The sequence below is a fragment of the Hippocampus comes genome, unplaced genomic scaffold, assembly GCF_001891065.2.
Source record: "Hippocampus comes isolate QL1 unplaced genomic scaffold, H_comes_QL1_v1.1 scaffold376, whole genome shotgun sequence".
Taxonomy (NCBI): Eukaryota; Metazoa; Chordata; class Actinopteri; order Syngnathiformes; family Syngnathidae; genus Hippocampus; species Hippocampus comes.
In genome coordinates this window covers 357,014-373,305 of record NW_017805507.1, presented here as the reverse complement: position 1 = coordinate 373,305, position 16,292 = coordinate 357,014, and the positions used below count along the sequence as shown (strand labels likewise).

Below are 16,292 nucleotides of genomic sequence, written 5' to 3'. Positions count from 1 at the left end.
ATGACCATGATGATGGCCAGAGCCTGCTTGAGCTTATTCATGCAATAAACAAATGATTCACAAAAAAAAAAATAAGTTAAAAAAAAATGTATGATGGGCTCTTAGATCGGAAAACTATTTTTTTGCTCGACTGCTTCAGCAAAAATAGTGCTTATCTGTACTTGAAATGATTACATAGAATTAAAAATAGTTTTTGTCACACTGCAAATGTTCATTGAGGCGTTTTGAATCCCACTAGATTTCGAGGCAGTTTAAAAAAAATGTGCAAAAAGCTCATTTATTTCAGCATAAGTCACAGAATTAACCTCTGCACTAAAGCCCATCTGTGTCCTTCCTGTCTTTAATAAATTAAATTTAAACGACATTTATTTTGTCTTAACTTCGGTTTGAGTCAAATATTTTCTTTATATCTTCTGTGCGCACGCACGAGTTTAATATAGGGTATTCGGATTAAATTGCGTTTGTGGAATATGAATTAAGTAGCTAAATCGACCTTTTTTTTTAATCCATCTCAGGGGACGGCCATTTTGCTACTTGCTCCTGACTGAAAATGACGTTACAGTTGCTCAGGGCTCAGCTGACGCTCAATCACGGCTCACCTGTTTTCTGAATTTGCTCGTGTGACGTTTGCAAGATGAGGCTTGGTCGTTACCTGCCTCCTGAAAATGGACAACAAAGGGTGGATTTTGCTGCTTAATTCATGTTGCACAGACGCAAGATTAATGAGAATACAGCATTTATGCTAGTGGGGTGCATCAAAAATATTGTTAAAAAAAAAAAAAAAAAATGGGGCTTCCATTTCTTTATTATAACAAATATTCAAATAGCAAACAGACGACATTAAGAAAGCAAATAATTTAAAAAGAGAAACAATGACTCAACTGTGGCAACGGCCTCTTCCCGACACGTATTCTATCAGTTTCTGTGAAGTCAGACAAAGCGTTAACCATGTTCAAAAATAAGAAAACCGAGCATGCTGAGGAGACACTCACGGAAAGTTCCTGCACTCGACACAGCGCCACGTCGTCCAACAGGTCGAAGTTGATTTGGTCCTTGGTCGCTTCGGAAAAGCACATGGTCTGCCATCAGGTAGAAACAGACGAACAAACGTGAGCGCCACAGAAGGTAGACTTGTGACTTTTGTCTTGCAAAGTGGCTGCTCGTTGACCCCCAGTGGTCACCTGATCCCGGCCAGTACAGTACCTGTCCGCGCCCCGTGGTTACGGTGATGTGCGCTGTAGATCCAGCCACTGAGCATTCCAAATCCCCCGTGGAGACCACGGACCTAGAGAGGCAGAAAGAGTGAAGGCTTCTTCTAGGCTGGACAAGACGGCTTTGAAACAAAATCTCAGATTTGTCTTCACCACTGCATATTTGCTTTGTTTGAGTCTTTACTGGTGTCTGCTGCAAAGGTGGCATCACAAACATGAACCTGTTCTCAATTGCCTTCTCTGGCAAACCTCCTGAATACCTGAGTTTCTGTTTGGCTGACAAGTCGCTGGGCTTTGTCAAGCGGCGTCCTGCTACGGCGGTCGTGGATGCCCTACGGAGACACGACTTGAAATAGACCTTACACCCAAACACAGTACAGACACACTGCGAGACATACCTCAGATTTCCTGTGCTACTACTGCCGGTTGTAGGCTTACTTTCCCGTGCTCCTTTGCCCCCCTAAAACAACAACAACAATTACAAAAATAAGAAAAGGCACAAACAAACCAAAAAAAAAAAAAAAAACCCCACAAAAAAAAAAAAAAATGTTACGGTGATACACTCCGGCAAGTGTAGCATCTGTACCTTGGATGTCTTGCCAGAGTTTTTTCGAATCAAAAGGGATTGAACTGGTGCTGGATCAGCTGATTTTCCTTTAATCATGATTTTTAAAAGAAAGAAAGTTAAATATAGACTCAGAAATGTTTTATCTGTGTATATATACTGTATATGTATGTACAGAATGCACAAGTCTATCTTTATTGTACAGTGGACAGCAAAAATCTGCGTATATAATTAACACCCATTGAAAGTGCATTGGGGATTTTATTATTATTTTTTTAAACCCCCAAATTTTTCTTAAAACACAGATAATCTGTCGATTTGCATATTGCATAGAAATTCAGACTGGGGCGACATGGATTAGTGGTGGAGTGGTTGTTTGCCAACCCACAGGTTGGTGGTTCAATCCCCTGGCCATTGCAACCATGTCCAAGTGTCCTTGAGCAAGATACTGAAACCAGTTGCTCCTGATGCTGCATCATCAGTCGGTGAATGAGGTAACAGTGTAAAGTGTCTTGATTACCAGCACTGTATAAGTGATAGCCATCTACCATTTAAGTCATGGTCCAAATAAAAAGGCATCACCTCTTCTGCTAGGCACCCTCTTGTGGGTCAGTTGCTTCATCTCAGGGGACTCCCGCTGTTACAATCACACCACATAAACGACTTGTCATTACTTCTACTTGCCACTGGATGACATGGCAGCTAAGTCCTGAAGCCGCTCACCTGCACAGCTAACGACACCTCGCTGGCTGACATTTCTTCTGTCAAAAGGGAACAAAAAGAGCATGACGACAGTCTTGTGTGCACATACATGTGTACTGTAAATGACTTCATTGACTTACAGTACACCCACCACATCCAACATGGCGGAAACAAATCACAGCAACGGGCCAACCCGGACGTTGAGTGTGTCTGTACACTGAATAGAGACTGCGACTCACCAGTCCAATCCCCAACGCGCATCTTTCGAATCGAGGGCGGCAACTTCATCAGCTCCACTTTGAACACTTGGTCGATATTTCCCAATAAGTTGTCAAGTCTGCTCTCCAGTTCATTCATTCGCTCTTGCGCTGTGTGTCAAAGTTGAATAAAACGTTCACTGAGGCACCGACAATGAGTAAATAAGAGCCAACTTCACGTCGTCTAACCTTCTTTCTCAACTTGCTGAATGAAGAGAGTAATTTTGCGACCTCGTAATATCCTGCTTAACTCCTCTTGATTCTGGACTTGAGCTGGCTTTCTTGACCGCTTAGGAGCCATTCTAATCAGCCCTTTAATGTGAAAGACAGACATTTCCTGGACGCCATTTTATCTGTCAGGTTAGGCCGACGACGTAAGTATGAAGGGTTACTATTGGCTGATATCTTTGTCGTCACAAGACGCCCCAATAAGAACTGTAGCCATTGGCTGCCATAAAGTGACAGGTGTTTTTTTTTTTTTTTAACACGTCCCGACATTAACATTATTAATATATGACAACAAAATTGTGCAACACGCGGGTTGACTGGTTAACATGTCCGCCTCACAGTGCAAAGGTCCGGGATTCAATGGTTGTTTGTCGAGGTCTGCCCTATGCTGGACAATAAAATTGTCATAGAGATTTGGTTGTTTTCAACTGTATAAAGTTATTATATACTATATGAGAAAAATTCACGCACATTAAAAAAATGTAACTATCATTTTATAAGAATAACATTGTATATTTAAGAGTGAAAAGGCTGTTATTTAAAAGAAAAAAAATGTCAATGTTGACAGAAAATTTATTAACTCACGAGTCATTTTCAGGCCAAAAAAAAGCATGTTTATGAGGGGGACATCCATATATTTACAAGGAAAAAGACAAGGATAAAGTGGATGCATAATATCAGTCAGAGAGCGCGCTCTAGTCTATGTCGAGGTCAGAATCGTCGTCGTCGTCGCTGAGGTTGCTCTGAACGATGGCGCCGTTGCGGACGGTCTTGGCCAGGGTGGGGACCTTGTCAGGCAGCAGACCGTACTCCTGCAGCAGCGCTTCCACATCCACGGCGAAGAAGTCCTCACCGAGCTGGTCGGTGAGCCGTACGAAGTTGCCGATGAGCTCTCCGGCTTTGTAGACTAGCAGGGCAGGCAGGGCGCCATCCCGGAAGAGCGGACTGGTGCCGATGGCCGAGCTGCGCACGCTACAGAACTTGACCAGTGGATACTCATGCGCCAGGCACGCCAGGCTGCCGCTCATGGCCTCGCAGCCGGCCGCGCCGGGCTCGTAGATGTGGATCATGACTGGTGTGTTCTTGTCCTCCTCATCCAGTGCCTCCAGGAAGTCCTCGCCGCTGGCCAGCTCCTGGACGCGCTCAAAGCGCTTCCCACGGCATAGCTGCCGCCGCATCTCCTCCATGCGCTGCGCGCGATAGTGCTGCAGGAAGTCCTCATCGTCCTCTTCCTGCTGGAGCATGTTGTACTCCTGCATGGTCATCTGCGCGCACAAAATGTACCATCTGTACCGTGAATCTGCAGCAACATTGGCCTCTGGACCAATTGGGAATAGGAATCCACTGTATAGCTGTCATGTCTAAATGTTTTTAAAAAATGTATGCAACATAAAGGACAACAAGATTCGAGGAATTATTTTTGGAGGGCGAAAAAAAAAAGATGCATGTTTAACAAAAGAGAGTAATGTTTTGAAATGTGTCTCTCTGTTTAAAAGAGTTGCATTTTACACAAGACGGGGACAAACAAACACTAGTGCAAAAGTCACATCATCACGGCATGGCTTACTTTGCCTTTGATTTTGTCCTGCAGCTCCTTCTGCTTCTGCTTCTCTTTTTCCAGGTCCAGGTCGGAGCGGCACGTCATGGACAGCTTCTTGATCAGGCGTTCCATCTCCTTCTTCTGCTCCTGCTTCTGCTCCACCTCCAGTTGCTTGTACTTCCTCCAGTCATTGATGACACCCTTTGGTCCTGAATGATCAACAATAACCGCCGACATTCAATCTCACTTTTCATGCACTTTAAAAACACTTTAAAGACAATACAAATGCATTTAAGCTAGGCATGGCCCGATCTTAGGATTCTCATTGAATGGTTACTGTGAACAAAATATCGTCATATCATGGTTTTTAAACGACGGCTCTAAAATGTCAATTTTTGAAATGTTAAGGTAAATAAAAACAGCACTTTTATCCCATTGAACACGATTAAATTTTGAGCAAAATATAGAATAATTCGTACACTCAGACACATGCACCATGTTAAGTTTAAATTAAATAATTGTTAACATTCTTACGCTGTTTCAGTTCTTCTTTGTAGGTCACAGTGTCCCATCACAGGTGACCTATTTTTAGAACAGGCCCCTTGTTGTCCTTGGGGCTAACTAGTACCTCCTGGCATCATTTAATTAAATTTTATTAGATTAATGCGCATTAATCAACAGAGCAAAAAGGCATCCATGTTTGTACTGTCTCTTTCGTATTGGCCCCATTGGCCCCTCCCTCATCCTCTGTGCGTAACTGCTCACCCCTCTCCTCTTTCTCACCAAGGAGAACAAAAGCGATTGGCCTCTTTAATCAAAGACATGTCTGGTTTACTCAACTCTGCGGGCAGCCAATCAAATTGTGCTCTGCTTAGAAGGCTGCTCAAAAAAAGAAGAGCTTCTGACCGGTGATAGAGAGTATTAGTGGTTATCGAAACCTTGACTTTTGAAAAGTACGGTAAAACTTAACTTGTCATCCATCTCACAATATATCTCTTGTAACATCCCCAAACATGTAAACCAAAAAAATTAACCAACAGTCGTTGCTTTCTATAGGTGTAAAAAACAGCTACCTGTGTTGACCGCACTGCCATCCGCACTGTAGTCCAGCTCAGGCTCATTGGCGGCGCTGTCTCGGATGGCTTTGGTGTCCCTCTCATTGTCCTCATTATCGCTGCCTTCATCCTCGCTGCTGCTGTAGTAGTACTGCAGCTTCTCCCCCAGCAGCTTGTCGTCTAGCGTCGTCATGGCAATGGCTCACCCGATCGCCTATCAGGGCATAGTTATGACAGTGTGTTGGGTTAGGTTGAGATTTTTCAAGAATTAATACTGAATATTATAGAAAAGGTGAAACTTTTACATTTAATATATATGTTCATTTGGTGTAAAATCTAAAAAAAAAAGTGTTACAAGAATGAAACAACAGTTCAAGGAAAATAGTCAAAAGTAAAAGAAAAAAACAGGAATCAGAGAAAAAAACATTTGCAATGTCACAATCTTATGAGAAATTGTATCATTGTTGACAATAACAATAATTATACGTTCATTTATCATGATGATTTGTCTGATTTTATAAGAAATTTGTATTTCTACAAGAATAACATTGTAATATCAAGAGGAAAATACTTTTACCTTACAGCAAAAAAAACTTGTAAATTATTGTTGGTAAGTAAAGTTTTAAAACAACTGATTTTTTGGTGGCCGCAAGACTCGTCGACGGTCAGCGCATCTGACAATGGATGGACGGATTAATGATTTTTCGTGGTACGGATTCATAAATAAAACTAGATGAAGTGGTCAGATGGTATTTCGTTGTCAGTCATTTTGTCGACGTGAAAAAATACATTTTCACATTCAAGCTCTGTGCAGGTATCCTCGGGGTAAAGGAAAACAACCGAGTTATTAAGAAGTGGAACAACGTAAATGTGGGCTCGGTAAGCTTTAGCCACCAACTCCCGTTACATTTAGCTAGCTTTGTACACGGAAGTGAAATTTGTCTCGAGACTGGTCCCTTTCAAATACTATAAGAGTAGAGTGGATGTGCATGCAATCGGCTCTTACCTTGTAGTCTGAGCAATTAGTTATAGGTAAGTATACTGCCAGTCGTCCGTAATACTACTCTCAGCTAAGATGTTGCTAAGTCCCGTAAGCATCCGACTGTCACTGGGCGTGATGCATTCGTGACATTAACAGAAAATTCGCAATCGCAATGACGCGCATCGGTGAATGACGACTTTACACGTTTTACATGCACAAAACGTAGTCCGTGTCTATGTCTTCATATTAATTAACGTTGATATCTCAAACCTGAGTATCCATTCCGGATACTACACGACGGATATTGTACGTAAATTGTAGATACAGTATCTGTAATGACGACTCCCATGCACATAAAATGCAAAATCTGACTGAGACTGACTCTGTCCGTGTATGTAGATTATCGATCTGTAATGTAGACTGTAGATCTGTATCGACGAATCTCACGCACAATAATGGCAAAAGTGACGTTATTTGGCGAAATGACGTTGCGGGTATCGGAAATGCCGATTATGCATGAGAAAAAAGGGAGTTATCTGAGCAGCTCTTTTGACGAGGTGAAACTGATTTATGTCTGCAACACAAAACAATCGCTGTTAATTAAGTAAACATTAACAGATTAGAAAGTGTATGGATGGATAAAGTTTCTCCTCAACCTGGTGTACTTGAAGGCAACATGATGATGTCAGGCTTGGGGGCTTACCTTCACAGGCATTTCCAAATTCAACCAATAGATGGCAACTTGGTATAACACGTTACAAAGGGGTACTCGGTTTACGACTTGATTTCAATCCGTTCTTCTGCGCCGTAAAATAACATACGCTAACGCAAGTGCAACGTCAAACAACGCAAATCGGAAAAAAGCGCTATAGACCGTTCGTTGTGCGCAGTTCGTAATTTCGCAACCTATGTGTTCATTACGACGTATGTCGGGACTGTCGTAAACCGAGGACACACTGTACAGCACACGCCTTTGAACATTTCACAACCTGTGGGATATGTGTTGCATCTGCATTTCAGTTTTGACAAAAAACGCCCACTTCAAAAATCGCAACTACATTCAGATACTGTATTTCTGGCATTATGGAGGGAGCGTACTGCGTATTTCAATTTCTGGTTTATTTAAAAGGCTACACATTTCATTTCAAATTTTTTTGTACAAAATAATTATAAATTAATACAATAAAAACAATGTAGTCCTGGAATTAAATATTCTTAATTTAAAATGTTGGATGATTAGTTTCACGGTCTGAGCTCATTTTAGGTTCAAATAAAAACATTTTGTGTTAGTTGTAGATTAAATATGTGCACATCCCCCTTGAACGGCAACGATCTGTCTTGAGATAGCGAAAAGAGGAACAGCAACGTGACCCTGTGTGCTCTCGTGACCCTCCTCCCCACTTTATAGATATTAAATACATTACAATGACTGTTTGGAAAGCCTCGTAGGGCAAACTCTGCACATAGAAGGCCGAATCCAAACTGGAAGGCTTATAACGCGTTCACCAGGCGCTTGTAAAACTTTCAGAACAATACGGTAGGATCATCAGCTTTCAGCAAATATTTGTATGAAAATCACTCCTTGGCCATAAATATACAACAGATGAATTAAATACAGCTCATTGAATTCACGCGCCGTCCATATCATCTAAATGTATGTCGTATGGTCGTAACCGAGGAACCACAATGCATGTTCTGCTCTTATAACAATATAAATGGCCAAAGAGGACAGAGTTTAAAAAAACAAAAACAGACAGATACCCATTTAATAGAATTCAAATGAGGCAACAACAATTCAGCCTGTTTTTTATCAAAATGATCTGTTCTGTGAGATACTGCTTTTTTATCAACATTTCACATCCCGTGATTAAGTTCTCCAGTTTCGTGGCCGCTATCAGTTTTCCGTGTCTTGCCAAAAGAAACAATGCAGGCAGTGCATGGGGGGCCGGGAAGTTAAGGTACCGATGGATCGCCTGCAAAAAGTGGAGGATAATGAAAGGAACCCAAACAAAGACTTGATTCGTCTCCAATTTTAATTAATGCACTTTTAACGGCTGCATATCTACAGCTCATCTTGCCAAATTTTTTAAAACTGTCATTTGTAATGTTTTTGCCAGAAAAAAAGGACATGTACAGTCACAAATCAGAATACAAATGGTGACTTCCGTTCAAAGCAAGTCAAACAAGATCCAAAATAAAAACAAAAGAGACAAAACAGAACTTGTGGGAGGTCCTTATGTTTGTAGATCGGAGTACAGTTCCAGTAGCTGACTTATGTTCAAAAAGTCTACACAAGATGTGAGCTCATGTGCTTATATCTTCTTCAGGTAAAGTGTCCAATTGCTCCATCGCTTTGCAAACAGATCTTCCTTCAAACGTAAAACACGAGTCAGTCTTTCCATTGTCTATAGTTCCTGTGTGACATCAAACCACTGATTTTGCTTCGGCGGCTCAGAGTTATACCAACGTCTAGTTTCTGCAAGGAGTATCTTAACCAAGTATTGATCCCTCATGAGTGTTACAGTTTCAAGACAGCGCGTGACAACAGAATCTTATATTCAAGCACAATAATCAGGACTGCATGGACACGCACCCAAAATGCTTTCAGTTTTTCGCAACTCCAAAAAAAAATGTATGAGGTGTGAATCCAAGCAACCTCATTGTCTCCAATAAACCTGGTGTGCTGCGGATGTTCTACTCTGGATTTTAGACGTGCCAATTTTTTTTTTAAACTCTGTATGAAAGCTCTTCATCACAGCACTGCCAGACTCATGTTTGCAGGCAACCACCGTGCTGACTTTCCCACTTGAAGTTCCAAGTGTGAGACTGCAAAAAAAAAAAAAAATCATAATAATAACACGGCCGTGTGGAGGTGAACTGTGGATCCGGTGTCCAAACAAGCTGCTCTGCCTCTTGGGAGAACGGCTTGGATGTTTCAAGCCTATTTGACTTGTGTTTTAGGGGACTGCAGAAGCCCCTCGAAACACGTCACAGCTCATCCGCCCTGACGCTTTGCTCCTCTGGCGGCACTCGAAACGCCACGTAAGGGCACGTCCTGGAATTGAGGCACACCAGGTTCTTGAGCGTGGCCGAGTTGACGATGTCGAAGCCCACGCGGCCCCCGAAAGTGCTGGGCTTCCAGTACTCGGGGGAGCAGATGGGGTTGCCCAGGAGGCCTTTGAGGGAGAACGGCGCACCCATCTCCACCATGCTCTCGCCGAAGATGGCGCCCAGACGAGTCCTCTCCAGCAGCATGCCGGGGTAAAATTCAAGAGCGTCAATGTCGCCGTAAAACTCTTCCAGAGTGAGCGCTATCTCCTCGTTATCTGCCCCCAACCCCAAAAGATACAATCAATGACATCTTCAGTCAGTACACAAACCCTCGCTTTTAAAGCCAGCATATTGTTCAAACAGTGTAGCACAACACAATTAAATAATGAAGTTAAGCGGCTCCCAAATTAATTCAAAGCTTTTTTGGAGTCGTTGGAGGTTAAACACAGTATAACAAGCGCCAACACCTTCCTGTTATTCCTCTGTACGGTAATTCACATCATGACACACACTGACAGTAATTATCAACTAGGGTTGGGCCACTTCCTCGTGGGGTGTCAATGTATTTTCAGGCTCGTCACACTCCCTTGTCAAATATGTCGATTACATCCATTTCGGCGGGCGGGTCACTTTGCTTTGCTTTGCTCACCTGTGAACTCTCTGAAGGAAGCGTACGGCTTGAGATTAAAGCGTTTCCTGTACTCGTTGAAGGGCTGCATGCGGAGCTGCCGCGACTCCTTGATGGTCCTCACGGCTACCGGCGTCACCACAGGATTGACGTTGTGGCCCCCGCCTATCTGCGAGCAAAACAAAACACAGATCGGACCACCGTAGATCGCTAATTTTGTCCATTGGACAGCACATAAAAGAGCCCAAAACCGGAGAACTGGTCAATTATTCGAGCGAGAGGTGAGATAACCCCTTGACTGGTGCCCTGCCAATCACAGTGATGCAAACCAACACAGTGAAGCTCATAAAACAAAGAGCCAAGTCATTCCCGACTTCAAAAGGTGAAGAAACAAAGCCTCAGCGCCATTGCCAAAAAAGCTTCACTCTGGTATTTGACTATTTATTCAGATCGAATTACCTTGCCGTCTGAAGGATCGTTACCTGGCCGGCCACTTGGCGGGAGAAGGCGTCCACCAGCTTGTCCACGCCGTAGTGCGTGAGCACGGACGTGTTGAAGAGGAACTGCGTGTAGACGAGCTCGTCCCCGTTGATATGGAAGCTATCGGGCATCAAGGGGTGCCAGTGGTAGAGCTGGCTGAACTCCAGGGCGATGCGGTTCCCGTACTGGAACTGGGCGTGAAAGAGCAGGGTGGGGTCGAACTTTAACTGCAGCAGGTAGCCGCTGAGGTGCTGAACATATTCTTCGATCACTATTCGGATGGTCTCACCTGGGGAGGGCAAGAAGTGTGATGAAAACCCTATAAAGGGAGGTGGGGGGGGGGGCACTAAATGTACATACATATTACAAATAACACAAAGCAGCGGTCCAATCACAAAATTCATATAAAGTCGTCGTGATCATTCAAAGTTAACATAAACTTGACCTATAAACCTTCAATTTTAGTTTCATTAAAAATAAAATGTAAAAAGAAACGTGCAAGTGGCTCACCAATGATGATGAGCCGCGCGGTCTGGAATAGCTGCTCGTCATCCCAGCTGGGATGCTCCGCTTTCAGGACGTCGCAGACTCGGTTGTGCTCCCTCAACCACAGCGTGGCATACAATCCTAAGCCGGGGAGAAGTCCGAATACTTCATGGCCGATAGCTAACTGGTCCTTGGGGTCCACACCTGGGGGGTAGCTCATCTTGATGGGGGCTTCGGCTACAGAGGGAGGGTACATCTCGCCATCAATCAACTAATGGGGAAAATAATAGCACAACAAGGACCTAACACTTAACATGCATTTTCACTTTTTTTTTTTTTAATAAGCTAACTAGCAGGTAGCAGCTAAAGCAAACAGTAAAGCTGTACTCCACCTGATATTTAAGTTTTCCATCTTTTAAAAGCCGGAGATTCAGTTGCCGCTCCAGGTTATCTCCGTAAACGTGTCCCGCATCCACCTGCACAACAGATATTATGCTAAAATGACACATTTTTTTTCATCACGTTTATAAATGAAGTCTCAAATAATGAAAATGGAGTTTTCAAGAATGATTCCAGCAGTTGTACAAAACAAAGATCCAAGTTGGAGTACGAAAAATGTTATGACCAAATTTGACAAGAATATTTTTAAGATTATGAGAGGGATGATGGATTTTTACCCGGAAAAAAAAGATATATTACAAAAAAAATTGGAATATCAAAACCAAAAAGCTCAAATTTTACAATGAGTGAAAGGCAAAATATTACAAGGACAAAAATGCTCTTCTATGATCTAACATCCACATCACACCAGCAGCCTGATTTCATTTTCCACAATCTGTTAATTAGGGCGTTCCCCAAAGGTCCCTTCTTGCCACCCTTTCAGTTCACATTGAGCCATCTTCTACTTAACTACTAATACACTAAACATACGCCCTCCATCCCCCCCGTGAACTAACCCCATGCGCAAGGGCCTTTGTGAAGCCCAGGCCCATGCGGTTGTAGGTCTTGAAAAACTGGTGTGTGAAGTGCTGTGCAAAGAAGGCGAACATGAGGTTGGAGCCCTGCGGGTCAGGCCTGAATGTCCTTCTTTTTAGCAGCTTCTCCACTAGCAGCTCAGGGTCAGGCAGCCCAGCTTTCCCTAATGAAAACAGATGTCACAACTTTTGAGGGCTTATTAAAAGCAAACACAAAAAAAATAAATAATGTTCCACCAGGTGATGTCCTAACCTTTGACACCCAGAGGTGTCGGGCAGTCTTCTGGCACTGGCGGAAGAATCCGAGTGTAGTAGCTTAGGTTGTAGTAGGACTCCCAGCTGAGGTAACCGTATTTTGAATTATACGTTGGAGGGCTGGGAATTAAGTTGGACCTCACTAATCACACACACATATATACAAAAATATGTTTGAAATGTCTCAAATCATTTTAAAAAGTTTCCTGTTCCGGGGGGGCTCGAGACCTGTCAGGACAAGCCGCATCAGAACTTCCCGCAGGAAGGTGTTGTTGATGACGTCCCAGAGCCAGCGGAAGTGGGTGAGAATGTAGTGCACCGTGTCCGCTCCGGGCTTCAGGAGGTCACGCACCCGAGTCCAGAACTCCGCTGTATTAATACAACAAAGGGTGATCAAGAGTGAACGATCAGCATTAAGGGCAGGGTGGCCAGTGCCACACCAGAAATAAGACAATAGAAAAGATGTTTTAAAAATCATATTAATGCTGTTTTTGTGTTTGTCTCTTCCAGTTCAATTTGCATTTTGCATTTTGTTTTTTAAACTCAGCCCCCAAAGTCAGTTTCACTGAGCGACATGACATTTTTTGGTAGACTTGTTGATCATCCTCAGCATCCAGCTCAAGAAACTTTGCCATTTTTTTCTGAGACTATATTTCCTTGATCTCAAAATTCTTCCATAAGATATTGGACCAGATGACGCAATCGGACCCAGACTTCAACCGGACCTATCCTGGCACCCTGCCAACCCAAACACTGCAGCACTCCAGCATTAAGAGCTCAAATTTGGCCCAAGTGTCGGTATGCGTTACACAACAGAGGGGCGATGTGAGGGCTTCCTTGTTCGTATGAAGCAGAGCGGCAGAGTTGCTTTTGGTCGAGAACAGTGGTGGGCAAAGAATGACTCGCACGCTACATCTGGCCAGCACCCAGAATTGCCATTTCCCAGAATCCTGGAATATTTTTACAGCAATTAGGCCTCTTTCCCTTTAATTGATTCATTCATTAAAATGTTATTGTCATTGATTATTCATTCATTTATGTTAGAACATTGGTTCATCTATTTCCTTTAGGTGAATATACTTATTACTTAAAACTTACCCACATATGACCTGGGCCATCTGTCTGTTTTAAAAAAATAATATGCGACAGAAAAGAGGTTTATATTTTGATGTCAATATAATATTTGAACACAATGTACTTTCACTTTTTTTAAAAGATACTATTCAGGACCCCTGATGTGGCATATTCTCTTGTGATTTATGGACATAACCTGAATTTAATGTAAAACACCGTATGTGCCTTGGCTCCAGGAAGGTTGCGTCTCGAGAACACTGTAAGGTGTACTACACGCTCTTACGTTCTCATTTTCAAGTGGTAAGCCCCCCGCTTCATACTCTCCATCTGGGATAGTTCAAATTCCTCTCTTTCCCCAAAGAGGATATGAAGAGATGTCACAGATGCAAGGCGTGGGGCTGCGGGGGGGGGGGATGAATGGACTCACGGATGGTGCAGTTCTCCCCATGGTAGCCGGTGCGGGTGCAGTCGCACTCGTAGCGATTGTCTGCGTATCTTACGCACACGCCCTGGTGCTGACACGGCAAGTAGCAGCACGGGTTCACTGCGGAGACAAGTGTCAACAAGTGTCAGTGTCACCTATTCAAACCTAAGATTCTTTTATTTAAAAAAAAAATATACATAGACACAGGTGTGATTCCCTACATCTGGTTTATTAAAAAAAAGACTTAAAGGCTGTAAAAGTCATTAAACAGCGAGTACTGGATGGATCTTGGCTGTGGAAACCACTTGCCAAATACATGACGTAGTATCATACTGAATCTACTTCCTTTGGGAAAGTGTCTCATTCTTGGTGGAGCTATAAGATGTGACTGCCGGTGTCACCGCGATGCACCGCCGTTTGACAACTGTAAATATGGCACACTGAGAGCAGTTACAAACCGTGGACTTTTGATGCCAATGAAATGACTTAATCTCTCCAATAATTAGATCACGTGACGTAAAACAAACCCGGGAAAGACCTGATGCTCAGAGCCAGAAATAAAATACACCGTGTGTAGTGTGTTTATCTTGACAGATATACTGTATAAACTCTTGAGTCAGAACCCCGTAGGGGAGAAAAAAATAGGCTAAGGGCTCCATGTTACTGGAGCACAAGCAGAGAAATTGCATGTACGAGAGTGTGTGTGTCATAGACACGACCCAACAGGTGGAATAAACAGACCAATGCTGCTAAATTATTCCTAATTGCTTTCAAATGTGACACACTGCTTGTACAGTGCAGACTCAATGGGGAAAAAAAGCGCCAAGAGCACTCTCTGCAAACGAGCTTCAGCATGCCCCTCTCGGCCCCCATCCTTGCCAAAGACACTCAGCAGACCTCATCCGCCTGCTATGTGAACTCGGCCCACGCCGTCTAAATGCGACCAGAGTCATTTTACAGATTGTGTGTCAGAACTGGCGGGAAAATAGCTCAGAGCCAAATGTGAATGGCAGATGACATGATACGGAGCGGAGCACAAAATGTACCGCTGTTTTAATCTTGTGAAGAAGATAACCTTGGAAGGGAATGAGACTAAGTTTAAACTGTTTGTTCGTATGTTTAAGAGCTGATAACACCCATCCTATTGTGTGTGTGTGTGTGGTGGCATAAAAGGTTGGCCGGTCACTACACTGGTCAAACCGCATGTCTGACCATAAAGTCGCGCATGTAAAGTGTTTGGTAACAAGAACAACATGTTTCTACAGCAACTCATCCTTCCCAGAGGGGGTTTCATGTGGACAGAAAGCAGACGTCATTGATGATGTGATAAACCCAGCACTCCTCAATAAGACTTTAGAAATAATTCAGTAAATTGTAATTAACTCCGTTGTTAACATTTGAGTACTTACACACACATTTAATCACACGAACGCTGAGTTTCCTAAAAGTCACTATGCATGACATTTTTTCCCATTTTTTTAATATTAATTTTTTCCCCCCTCACTTGAACAGTCTTCCAGAGTATGTACATTCAGTTCACCCAGCATTGGGGGTGAAATAACCTTGGCGGGATGTACTTTAGTTACCGGTAATGTTTAGTTTCCACAATCGGCCCATTATGTCAAAGATGTCGACGCAAATGGACAAAAAGTGCGCATATTGACCGAGTAAACTTTCGCCTACCTGTGTCGGACATCACCTCATCCCCACTACACGCAGGTTCCCGCAGCAATAGAAGAATGCAGAAGTATCCCAGGATAGAGGCTACACACCGGGCAGGAAGACGAGAGGGAGAAACCGGGTGGGATTACGCGTAAGGATATCACGTTTGTAACTTCTTTTCGAACTTACAACTCATCACAGCAGCTCAGCGCGATGTCATTCCAAGAACGGGGAAACACGACAGCTTCAAATCCGTCGCTGAGGAGTCGAGCCGGGGGAGCGAGAGCTCGTGAGTGGGCTGGTTTAGCTGCGGTGTGCGCGGGAAGTAACCCGCCGTGGAGAGCTTTCACCTGCGGGCAGAGAAAGTAAGGAGATGAGCCGGGGGCGCTCCCGGCGCTGGTTGGCTAACTGAACTCACCCCCTTGGTGTGCACGACATCGCCCCCTGCCAGCAATCACGTAGCATGACATGAGCGAACACCTGAGCCACGAGCTGTTGCCAGATAATGACATCACAGTATAGGTAACGAGTAGACCAATCATGGCTGAAACCCCAAAACAGATAAGCTGTGATTGGTTGTTGCCCTTAGGTACTGTGATGTCATTTTTAATCGACAGAAAGCGGCAAGATATCCGTGAGATGGATAAAAACGTGTGGATTTTGTTGCTTAATATTCTCCCAAAGCAACAGTAAACAGCATGTGAACATTTCTGGCATT

General features: G+C 43.4%; 2 protein-coding genes across 5 annotated transcripts; both read right to left on the bottom strand.

Moving 5' to 3' along the window:
• Positions 1 to 607: 607 nt before the first annotated feature.
• On the bottom strand, positions 608 to 3,094 carry cdca9 (cell division cycle associated 9). 4 transcript variants are annotated; one of them, XM_019877617.1, is made up of 11 exons: positions 2,925 to 3,094; positions 2,718 to 2,846; positions 2,500 to 2,534; positions 2,359 to 2,410; positions 1,798 to 1,865; positions 1,610 to 1,671; positions 1,472 to 1,543; positions 1,204 to 1,285; positions 993 to 1,079; positions 883 to 922; positions 608 to 659 (listed from the first exon to the last, which is right to left on the bottom strand). In XM_019877617.1, the coding sequence occupies exons 1-11, from the start codon at positions 3,067 to 3,069 to the stop codon at positions 649 to 651; spliced, it is 783 nt and encodes a 260-aa protein (XP_019733176.1). In that variant the 5' UTR covers positions 3,070 to 3,094; the 3' UTR covers positions 608 to 648. The 4 variants fall into 4 exon arrangements, with proteins under 4 accessions (XP_019733176.1, XP_019733175.1, XP_019733174.1 ...); XM_019877616.1 differs by having other exon boundaries at positions 2,500 to 2,537; positions 2,925 to 3,093; XM_019877615.1 differs by having other exon boundaries at positions 2,359 to 2,413; positions 2,925 to 3,093.
• A 424-nt stretch (positions 3,095 to 3,518) lies between these two features.
• On the bottom strand, positions 3,519 to 16,087 carry pdcl (phosducin-like). Its single transcript, XM_019877593.1, has 15 exons — positions 15,993 to 16,087; positions 15,764 to 15,924; positions 15,596 to 15,676; positions 13,916 to 14,032; positions 12,643 to 12,783; positions 12,413 to 12,556; positions 12,142 to 12,323; positions 11,578 to 11,661; positions 11,210 to 11,456; positions 10,702 to 10,988; positions 10,241 to 10,388; positions 9,532 to 9,866; positions 5,577 to 5,760; positions 4,531 to 4,712; positions 3,519 to 4,228 (listed from the first exon to the last, which is right to left on the bottom strand). Exons 2-15 carry the CDS (start codon positions 15,768 to 15,770, stop codon positions 3,659 to 3,661), a joined length of 2,709 nt encoding a protein of 902 aa, XP_019733152.1. The 5' UTR covers positions 15,771 to 15,924; positions 15,993 to 16,087; the 3' UTR covers positions 3,519 to 3,658.
• Between the last annotated feature and the right edge of the window lie 205 nt (positions 16,088 to 16,292).